This window comes from Vigna umbellata, chromosome 6, assembly GCF_029865625.1.
Source record: "Vigna umbellata cultivar VRB3 chromosome 6, Vumbellata_1.0, whole genome shotgun sequence".
Lineage (NCBI taxonomy): Eukaryota > Viridiplantae > Streptophyta > Magnoliopsida > Fabales > Fabaceae > Vigna > Vigna umbellata.
Window position 1 is genome coordinate 23,919,653 of NC_142170.1, and position 12,195 is coordinate 23,931,847.

General features: G+C 33.6%; 1 protein-coding gene across 1 annotated transcript; it reads right to left on the minus strand.

The window, feature by feature from the left end:
- Positions 1 to 2,058: 2,058 nt before the first annotated feature.
- Positions 2,059 to 5,758, minus strand: LOC124834548 (basic leucine zipper 34-like). Its single transcript, XM_047309257.2, has 4 exons — positions 4,631 to 5,758; positions 4,240 to 4,330; positions 3,992 to 4,118; positions 2,059 to 3,215 (listed from the first exon to the last, which is right to left on the minus strand). Exons 1-4 carry the CDS (start codon positions 5,284 to 5,286, stop codon positions 3,046 to 3,048), a joined length of 1,044 nt encoding a protein of 347 aa, XP_047165213.1. The 5' UTR covers positions 5,287 to 5,758; the 3' UTR covers positions 2,059 to 3,045.
- Positions 5,759 to 12,195: the final 6,437 nt, after the last annotated feature.

A 12,195-nucleotide genomic window follows, 5' to 3' on the forward strand; every position in this document is an offset into this window, starting at 1 on the left:
CTCCCATAATCGGTAAATGGGGTTCTAATAGCATGACTCTTGAACCGTCCTTGTGGTCCAACCTTCATTCACATACACATATTGCTTTGGTATGTATGAACCTTATCTTAAACCTCCATGATGTCGTGCTGATGTTCAACCAATGTAGCTCCACAACCAAAAATGTTATCTACTATAGGAAATTCACACTCATCGACACTTGCACCACCATCTTCGTCCATATTTTCCATAGGTTGCTCTTTAGTCCTTTCTTCAACCAATTTTTCTAACCTAGAAACAAAAACTTCGAGTTCACGAACAACCTTTTCTTGTTCTTGTACAACATGGATAAAATGTTACTTATCTATACTATTTTGTTTCTTAAATCTCACACCATATTTTTCAAATGCTGCTTTGACAAAAGAATGATACAACTCTTCTTTAAACGCATCCAACAACATGAAAGTAAGTTATTGTTTTTTATTCTTTAATGCTATTAAAGCGCTACACAAGCTCCCTACCAAATGCTCACAAGCTAAACTATCCTAATTATATTTACCAACATACTCGAAGTCGTAAAGGATGTTAAAAAGTATCAGATAAACTATTTTATCATGATTTGATAACAAAAACTCAGATATCCCTAACAAAATATAAATACTACAAAAATGTTCTTATAGAAACATTTGGATGTTCTTGCAACAAAATATCATAAATAACAATAACATCAACTTTTCCACCACTAAAGTATTTCCTATATTCACTGTCTACACCAACCTAATTTAAATCAATTTGTTCTTTCCTCAGCTTAATCTTAAACATACATTTAATACATTAAATTCAACAAATTTTTCCCCAAAAGAAAACTCACCCCTCCTTTCAATCCATCTACCACATAACTCAGACAAGACATTCCTACTAATCTTCACGAAATCGTTCATACTTATCAACCAACCAAAGGTGTGTTTTCAATAAAAGCTTTTTATTCCATAGTTAACCTTTTGATTCACATCACCAACCAACTTAGTTAAATTTGCAAGAATGACGGAAAGACAAAACATAGAAAAAACAAAGAACACTTGGAACAATGCTCAGTCGAAAAAGGTGCCCAACAACCAAGAGAAACCAGCCAATAAAAAATGAGGTCTTGACTTAGAATGAAGAACTGGTAAGCCAAAATAGTTCGATCTTAACCTAAATTTTAGGGGCTGAAAGTCCAAAAATTCACCTTTCAAAATGACCATGAACCACAAAACATATCAATGCACAAGCAAAATAAAAGGAAGAAAGGTTGAATAGCCGAGTCTCAAGGAAGGTTTGCGAAAGAAAAATGAAAACTCGAAACTTTACAAACAGTACGCCATTAAACTTCTGTAAATTTTAGTTTCCACGTCTGCATAAATAAATTAAAAAATGGACCAATAAGTAACTGACACATGATCGTGTCAAAATATTGTCAAAAACCTCTATATCGTTTTCCTAACATAAATACCTATTTTTTGTGTCATGTGTTTTCTATAGAAATGAAGCATTTTCGAATTCGTATTAAATTAATCATTTGTTTGATCTTACTAAACCAAAAAATTTGAAATTCCATAGCATGATTGTAAAAGGCGAATTCTTGTGTTAGAAAGTTCAACTGCAGACTCAACTTATATAAGAATCGGTATTATTAGTTTGCATTTGTTTTTTCATTAAAATTCTACCTCTCGTTTGGCTTAAAATCATAACTCCGGGTTCACTATATATTATATACAATATTTCCTTAATTAATCCCAAGGAATAACTGTGACTCTACATTTTTTTTAATTCAAATTTAATAAATTTGTTTAACACTTATCCTTCACCATATATAATTAGACGATATCATCACACATTAACTCCTCTTTTTTTCACACACTTTATCTCATTTTTTAATATTTTTTTAACATTTTTCATCACATTAATTATTTTCTCTTGTTATTTTGTCCCTATTTCTTCCTCCCTCCACACCACCTTTCTTTGAGATATGTTTTCTCTGCTGTTCAGTTTTTGATCCTCAAATGAAATTTAAACAGCTAGTTTCCACTCGTTTATGAGAGTATATATATGATCAAATCCATAACAAATAAAGTTCTTGCAACAGTTAAAAAAACAACACCATATACTACAAGAATTTAATCAAGTTAACTAAATATTTACACTTTGATTTTTTCTTCCCCCTTCAAATTAACACGTCAAATAAAGATAATCACAACCCTTCGAAGCAGTAACACAAAGTACAACAAAACCCAGAGGAGCCAACACTTTCACTGACAATGACATACCTTCCTTTCATCCATCCCAACACACACGTCCACTAGTCTTTGTTTTCCAACTTGAACTGAAGCCCCCCAACAAAATATAAACAAAAATCGAAAAGAATCCAGATTCAAGACAAGGAACAATAACACATCATTATAAAAAAAAAAGAAAAAAAAAACTGAAAGAATCTCCGACAGATACCTCCCTCTCCCATGTAGTTAAAGCAGACACAACTGTTTTTTTCTTCCACCCTTTCTTTGATGTCACTGGTGCACATGTGTTTCCCTGCATTCCAATCATGCAACTTGAGTGGTCCCTTTCTTTAAAGCAAACACATCACGTGACTGCCTCAGTTTGATAGCAAAAGCCTACCACCACCAATTGCAATGTCCCCATTATGAACATTTCCTTCATCAATTGCCTAATAAAATCTCTCACCCTCTTCCTACCCTTCACTACGTCATGCCATTCATCACCCTTTTTCTTCTTACCAACTTTTATAACTACTTTTAGTCTTATTCTTCTATCACAATCCATAATCTGCATTCATATTTCATCAAATCTTTTCTTCAGATCAAGTTTAATATTCTGATTCAACAACAATACTCTTATAAACTCGTATTTCAATTTTTCTTTTCTTTTCTTTTCTTCCATTTCCATAACTCTGCAATTTCTTTTCTAAAATTGAAAGGAATCACAGATCATCTAAGCTAGCTTACATGTTTGACATGTTTGATCAAAGTCTACACAGGTTGAGTCAGTGTTCAAGGGAGGGTTCAAACTTCAGACATTGATAAGTTGTTCCTTTTCAGTGAGTGTGTCACATCGTGGTTTTGGAGATGGTAATGGTGATTGGGATGTTGATCCTGCAGCATTGTCCATCTTCTTTATGTTTTGTTGGTGATACACTTGCCTCAGTCTCTCTATCTCCCTCTTCAGTGCTTCTTGATGTGCTGCATTTATATATTTATATATATTTGTGTACGTGATTGCATTATTTATATATAACTGCGTGCTTAATGACTAAAATCAACATGCATGATTAGCACACTGATCTAGATATGCTTTGCATGCAACCCTTTTTTTCACTAAAATCAACATTACTCTGCAACTTAATAATTGGCCTATTTCTTTTGCCTTTCGAAGGAACAAAATTATACACCTAGTTTTCTTAATAACTTGCACTAAAAAGAGGCAAACAGTACAATGTATTTAATTTTTATGATCCTGAATACTAGACCAACTTCGAGGAGTAGCATGCTTATTGTTATTGAATTCGAAAAGTACAGGTTAGATACAAAAAAAGTGTTTTATTTATCATATATTTTTTTTTCTCGTGAACTTAACTCTAAAAGCTTGAAACTAACTCTTTATCATACACAGGTGCTGTCCATGATACTGACAGTAGTTGACATAAAAGGATTTCAGAAATAGACATATTAACTTTAGAAAAAAAACAGTATAATTACTTTCCCTTCAAGTTAGATATGAAAAACCAACCCCTTACCATTTACTATATATATAGTTTTTTTGCTTATGCAATCTAATTGATAATAATGTACGATTTACTAAGTTAGCCTTAATCAGAAGGTTATTAACATTCGGCTCTCTCAGCCGTTTCAACATTAACAAAATGATAAGTAATTAATTCAACAATTGGTTTCCTAAAGAAGATTTCTGCAGATGATGATATAGTTTAATAATAGAAGATAACATGTAAAGCAAGTACCATCTTTGAAGATCTTGTCTTGGGCCAGCGCGGCGATTCTTTGCTTCAAAGCACTGTTGTCAACATTTAGAAGCAAACGTTGATGATCCAAAAATGCAACTCGCGGAGACAATACAGAAACTTCAGCCTTCATTTATCATGAGAATCAACAGTTAAGCCAAACAAAACCATGTAAATTGCTAATTGTTAATTCTATCTAATTATATCATAAGCCTTGTATATAACTTTTTACAGTCAACTAAATGCACCTGTAATGAAGTCACACTTCGTTCAAGCTCAGAAATGTATTGCAGCTTCCTCACTCTTGATCTCTGTGCCGATTGTCTATTTGCCAAGATTCTGAGATAATGCAAAACAGGAATCAGATGATGAATATCATGAAGAGCATGTTTTCCACAAGAGTAATCCATAAACATTAAATAGTCACAGGTATTCATATTATCGAGAGAAAAAACAAACATGAAATACATATATATTTACATAGTACATTACTTGTTTGTTTCAATGTTGTAACTAAAACATTATCCATTTGTTTTGAGAAACGTTATTATCCGAACTGAATATCACACGGGTCAATGCAATGCAAGTTTACGAGGAACTAAAAGCATGAATTGAACATGAATGTTTAACTAAGTATACCTTTTGACCCTCTTGGGGTCTGTGATTTTCTCACTGGAACAAGTTGCTGCATTTGCGTTACTATTATTACAATCATCGGGGTTTTGTGTGATTTCTTGCTTGCATTGGCTTTCATCCTCATCTGACTCATTCTTCACTTGCTTCTTCTCTTGCTCCTCCTCCTTTTCCTTGTTCATCATCTCCTTCTCATCGTTGATGCTGTTGTGATCAGAGGGTGTAGACGGGTTGGAGCAGGAAACCGTGAGTGCCATCATGGTGTTATTATTACTATGGTAGTAGTTGATATTATTATTATTATCATTGTCATTATTATTACTATTATTATTCCCTGAAGCCTCATCACTGAACATGGACATGAATTGTTCGTCATCAAACCTCTCGAACTCGCTCTCATTGTCACCACCACCATCACTCCCGCGGCTTTTGCAGTGATGATCCAGCATTGGTGCCTCCAGGAAGGCGACGGAGTCACTCACCGAGCGGCGGTGAGCACCGCGTCTGGCGGCTGAGAAGTCAAGAAACTCATCCACCCATGAAGGGTTTTGGTTTGAGACGTTTGGTGCCATGGTTTTGAGGGAAGGCATCTTTTGGTGAGGAGAAGAAAAGTCTGGCCAATTGGGTGTCATGTTTGGAACTTTTGGTGGCAATTGAGCCATTTTGAGTGACACCAATCAACACGATCTCTCAAGAAGATGACGAAGAAGAAGAATTAGAGAGAAAGAAACAGAAGAAGACTAAGTATATAAATATCTCAAACCAAACCAAACCAAACCAACCAAACCAAACCAAAACAAAACACAATGTTGGTATATATTATGTCTATCTATATGCACATATAATTATATATAGTTGCAAATGAAAGAATGTTAAAGGGAAGAAGGTTTGAGGCAAAGGGTCTAATACAAGGTGAGGGAATGTTAAAGGGAAGAAAGGAAGGAGGAGGAGAAGAAGAAGAAATAATGATTTTTTAAAGAAAAAGAATAAGAAAAAATGATTATGGAGGTTTTAAAATCCCAATAAATCTCTGGGGTATCTGCATCTATGTGTGTTGTGCAGTGGGGTCACATGGATGAGAGAGAGATTGGACAGCTATGAACAGCTGGGAGGAGAAAGGGGTTGGGTCTCCTCAACTCAACGGCATTACTGGAAAGTCGCCACTGGTTTAATTATAAATAACCAGTGGGAATCAGCCACCACGTGCCCTTGTGACCGTCCCTTTTGTAGGGTACCCTTATAATAATAGTCTCATCATTTTTATATATTTTTACCTTTCTCTCTTCTTCTTATTATTACCATATTAATATTACATTACCATCTCTAATTTTAACCATTCCATCACCTCCGTCTATTAAATTTCCTTTTCTTCTCATGCAGTATTTAGTTAATTAGGTATACCCTTCTAGGGCTATTCGTTTAACTAATTAAACTGTTGGGTTAAGTTTTTTTTTTCTTGCAATAATTAGGCATGGTAATTAATTAGAATGGTGGGAGTTAGAGGCAAACGCGTAACTATCATGTTTAAATAAGGTTGAAGTGGAAGAAATAGGGCTAAACAAATTTAAGATGAAATCGAAATTAGGTAATTGGTTTGAATGGATGGTTCCTGATGTTGGGGAAAAGTTTAAAAGAGTTAATGGGATAATTTTGGGTGGTTAGTGATTGGTGAAATCATATGGGTTGGGGTTTTTATCTTTATCTATGAACAATGACCACGTGCTTAAATCACATGGGTTGGTAGGTGAGCATGTAAATTGATTTATACTGGTTTCTTTTATTTTATCCATTGCTTTGCATTTTAAATCCTAATTATGCAATTATATTACTTATCACAAATATTGTTTTTGACGATGATAGTAACAAAATCAAATAGAATTACGAATACATAGGATATCTTATTAATTAAACACAAATTATCAGCATATTATGAAGTTATGCATAATAGGTGTTCTTAGATTAAATGTATTTAAGTATTTGTTTTCAATGTAATTTTGATAATTAAACAAAGTAAATTGTTTAAACTAAAACATTTTTTTTGTTTTTTTATTTATATTAGTAAATGTGAATTGATTTTCAGTTTGCATACATTAAATTTATTTTAAATATACAAACTACAAAAAAGAAGGACATTATTTACTGTCATAATCCATCGGAAACAACCAAAATCCGTCGGTAATGTATTACCGATGGATTAGCGACGACCAAATATCTGTCAATAAACCTTTTGTCGCTAATTATTATCAACGGTCTTTGATTTTTAGTAATTACCGACAGTCTTTTCCTTTGGTAATTACCGAAAGATATTACCGTCGCTAATTATCGAAGGATATGACCATTGGTAATTACCAAAGGTAAAGGCCATTGGTAATTACTGAAGGTCAAAGGCCGTCTGTAATTAGCGAAGAAAAAGGTCGATGGTAAGGACTAAACAAAATTAAGTTAAATTTGTATTTATTGTCCAACTACACAAACCTGCATAAGAAGTTCAACACAGACAGACCTGCATAACATTTTCAAAACACAGACAGACCGTCATAATATGCATCCCAGAATCATCCAATCATTGATTGAGTTTAGCAATATAACATCACTTGTATTATTCAAATATAAGAACTTGTATTTGTAAAGTAAACATGAAACATAAAACATAAAACAATATGTTAATCTAGACCAACAATGTATATGTTTGAAAGACATGAGCAAATGTAATGTAGTTGAATCATAATATTCTAATAACATCCAAATGTTCTAACAACTATGTTCAATAACAAAAGAAGACTAAAAATCTACATAGTCATCTTCCGAATGATCTTCATCATCCTGCTTCTCTGTAGATTACTGGCCTGGTGTGGGTTGGACTGTTGTGGGCTGGAATGATCTGGACTGGACTGGAGTGGGCTGGACTGATGTAGGATGCTCTGGGACGGCGGGTGACGGGAAGGGTCATAGTTGGGTCAGAGGGATAGTGGACTGAAGCTGTGAAGCTTCAGGCAACACTCTCATGACTAAGGCCTTAATGTTTGTAAACTCAAATCTCAAATTAGTGTATTCCTGGTCACGTTGCTCTAGTGCCTGCGTGAGGCGGACAACGACCTCGTCAGCAGTGGTGGTGGAAGAAGAAGGTTGGTGCTTCAGAGTACCTCCTCTTGCTGCTGTATAGTTTGCAGCAAGTTGTCCTACACTCTACACTTCGTCCCTTTTTCTTCCCACCAAAGACATCGACCCAACACAATGTCCTACGGATGTAATTATCTTCATTACTCGCATCATTTGGTGTAGGAGCTGACTCATGTTCGGATCTAACGTGTGAAAGTCTCGTAGAAAATTCTTGTTGTTCAAACACTAAAAGCAAAGTTAGGGAATGATACAATAACATAAGGAAAAATTACTCGTAGTAGTAATGTTATTTACTTATATGAGTTATCTGAGACCTTTCAACGAATTCATTAGTTTCCTTCCAAGATGAGTCTATGCAAAGACCTCATCAACATGGACCGCCCATCCCAAGTATTGTGCATGTAACATAATTTTGAGTTAGAAGTGTACATGAAATAGAAAATACATAAGTTATATATGAAAAAGACCGAAAAGTAATGAAGGTTTATCATACGAATGACATGCTCATAAACCATGGTCGACCCACCGGTATGCCGGGTGTCACCCTTTTCAGAAGCTCTGTTCCTCTGGGCTATAACACACTTATGTGAAACTCTACTGAATTCCAATGAACGAGTAAAGAGTTCCATATATGCTTGCCCAACCAGTAAGGGCGCTCCCCTACATTGTGGGCATCCATAAACATCTCTGACAGCCGATGAGATGCTTTACTGTGAAAATTTCTTAGTATTCGAGTTTCATGTTCAAGTTTCCACTACACCTTCATCTGAAACAATAAACAAAACAAACATTGATTAATGAACATACTAAAATAAGAATGACAATTGGTTTAATAAGTTGTTCACCTTAAAACAGTGCCAGAATGACTGTCTATCATGTGTAGGTATTACTCCCCATGTAGGCCATGGACTCAAATATTGTTGCTTAATTAATCGTATGATGGCTTGGGAAGCAACCCTGGATGGAAGAAACCTTCATATAAAGAAATAAATGTCAATGAATTAAGGCAAACTTAAAACATCAAAATTATTAAAAAGGGATTAAAGTCTTACCCTCAACCATAAGGCTCAATCCATGGTCTATCATGGAGAGGCGGGTCAATACCATCACCAACTGAATCCTGTTTTTCTTTGTATTTTCGAATTGTGTCCTCATTTTTATCTTTCTTTTATGTTTTAAAACTTGTGTAGATAATTTTTTTACTGTTTTGGTTAGTTCTTTAATACACTATGCATTATTTTCACTTTTAGCCTATTCTAATTACTAGTTTTAGGTTCTAGGTTGTCATATTTTGAGATCTAGGTTGTTTTTGTAGTGTGAGTTCATAATTAGCTATGTTTTGCCATTCTAAACTTGTTAAGACAATTTCTTTGAAGTTTCTTAGGCTAGTTTAGTGCTGTTTGCAAATTTTGACTATTCTAGTGTATTTCTAGTAGACCTTTTAAGGTTTTACTAGTGATTTCAAGATATTGTGTTAGGAATCACTTCTTGACTCCATTCTTAGTCATTTCTAGTCTATTACAACTTGTGTGGATACTTTTAGGTGTCTTTTACAAATTGCATATCTTCATTCTAGTGCATAATTGGATAATAAGTACTTAACAAACTGTAACACTCTCTCAGAGTTGATTTATGGTTTGTACTTCTCTCTCAGCTTGTGTATAGCACAAAGGTAGAAGCTCTCTTTCATTCCATTTTTGTTGCTCTTAGTAGTTTTCTCTCTAATAATTGTATTTGTGTGAGAAACTTGGTAGTCTCTAACTTGGACAACCATGATTTAAAAGTCTGGAAGGCCTTCCACCACCTAAAAAGCTACCAATACTAGAGATATCCTTGTCAAATATATTTTGCAATTTCAAACCACACCTAAAAACCAGAATATGCAAGAGAAATAGTGAAAGATAATGCAAATATGATTATGAGTAAAAACCATATTAAGTGGATTATGTAGAAAAAGTGGAACAGGAAAAGGATGATGATAAAAGTGAAAAAGATGACAACAATGATGAATTGAGGAAAAGAGTGGAAGAATTTATTCAAAAAGTTAACAAAGGGTGCAAGGAAGAATTGTTGAGCACATTTCCATTCAAATATAGGTTGATGAATATGATTACTTATGTGAAGTAAACAAAAACAAAATCTGACTTGGTACTAACTGCATGCAAAAAGTGAATACAACAAGCAATATGCTAATGCAAGGTAACATACTAAATTGAGAGCAATGCAAACTGAAATTAAATGGAATAAAATCGGCACCTAATGGTCACGTAGCTAACTTAAAGGAAGAATTTGTAGAATCTAAGCTATGAACTGTAAAAAATGAAACAAAACACCAAAGAAAGGAAACAACACAGAAAAGAATCCAAGGTTGGACACTCTAAACATTTACTTAAGTGAATCCCAATTACAATTTAAAAAGTCCTTTGAAAAATGTCAAGCCTACTTTGGAGTCTTGTGATCTCTATTTCAAAAAACAAAATGTTCCAACTACCATTCACTTGGGAAAATGCTACAATAACTAACCGAGATTCCTATTTAGAACTAGAAACCATAAACAAGATCAGGCAAATCAAATGGAAGAGGAAAAATGAAACAAATCCTAACATAAGGAACTTAGCTAGAAATGCCTACTCCTACTGTGTATCAACATGAATGTATATAACCTACAATTGCTAAGAAGCATTGTTATTATACTAAAATTTGTATAAAAATCAATTACAAGTAAAGTAGCATAATTCTATGAATTACAACAAAGTCCAAAATTGAAACTGAATCTATTTGAAGCTCAACATGTCTCAAGAAAACATCTTGATCAATCCAGGCCCACTTTAAGGTCTTGTAACTTGAAGTTTAACATGTCTCAAAATATGTTTATGTAAAGTATTTATAAGTGAAGTAATTTCAAAAGTTGAGCTACCAGTAACAACAATATCATCAACCTATACTAGAACAAATAAAATAGATGAGGATGTGAACTTGGTAAAAAGAGAAGGAGCACTTCTGGTAGCAGAGAAACCAAGATCGTGGAGCTTACTTAAGCCAGCAAATGGCCTTGTTAAGTTTGCATTGGGGATTTGAACAGATAAAACCTGGAGATTGAACCTAGGTACACTATGTTTGGTGGATGAAACAATGCCTTTACTATTGGATATGGCTTACCACTTCAAGACTCTCATGTTTCTCATTATACATTTACAAATTTTTCAATTTAATCATCAAAACAATACATAATCACACATCACCACATTTCCAACACATGTATATCATATATGTGGGGTTTCAGGTGGGGAACGAAGGGATGTTACCTCGCGAGTGAAGTGTGTAAAGTGCATTAAAAATAATAATAATAATAATAAATTAAAAAAAAAAAAAATATATATATATATATATATATATATATATATATATTTATATATAAAATAAATAAATAAAAATAAATAAATAATATGATTGCAAAATGACAAAGAACCTTTCAGAAGTGGAATGGTGAGCAAGACACTTTTGGTGGTGAAGTCAAAATATTATTTTTTATAAAATAGTATTTTTAATAAAATATTAAAAAAATAATAAATAAATAAATAAAAAGACAAAACTACTTTCAGAAGTGGAGTTAAGGGGGAAAAACTTTCTATAATGGGATTTAAATATTATTTAAAATAAAATATTATTTTTAAAAAAACCCCTAAATAGTGCCAAATCTTAGCCTATAAATAGCAAGCATGAGGAAGGTTGAAACTTGCACCCTAAATTGAGAAAAATTTTGAGAGAAGAGAGTTGGAGGAAATTCTAGTTGCAAAGGGGAAATTCTAGAAGTTTTCGGGGAACAACTTCTAAGCAAGAGATTAAGTCTGGAATAGAGGTAAGGGGAGCTAACCTTGAGTATTTCGTTTTGTATTATCTTGAGTCTTGAATATGCAATATTTTGCTTTTGTCTGATCTTAAATCTTGAATATAGAGTATTTTGTTTCTGTATGATCTTGAATTATGAATAAGAACATGCTTCTGTGCCGAGATCCAAGTTTGATAGTTGTAAAACGTGATACTGATTCTGCTATACTATTTGTACGTTATTATTACTCAGAACATTTAGTTGTTTCTTTTGCATTTTTAGAAGGATGAGAAGTTGTCTAACCGGCTCTGCCAGATTCAACTTCTTGTATTCCCCATACCTTTTATTGTTTTTCTTATTTATTTATATTGTATTTTTGGAAGGATGAGAAGTTTTCTAACCGGCTCTACCATATTCAACTTCTTATTTCCCTAGAACTTTTATTGTTTTATCTATTTACATTGCATCTTTTTGGAAGGACGAGAAGTTGTCTAACCGGCTCTGCCAGATTTAACTTCTTGTTTCCCCAGAACTTTTACTGTTCTATTTAATTTTTATTGCATCTTCCTGGAAGGATGAGAAGTTATCTAACCGGCTCTGCCAGATTCAACTTCTTGTTTCC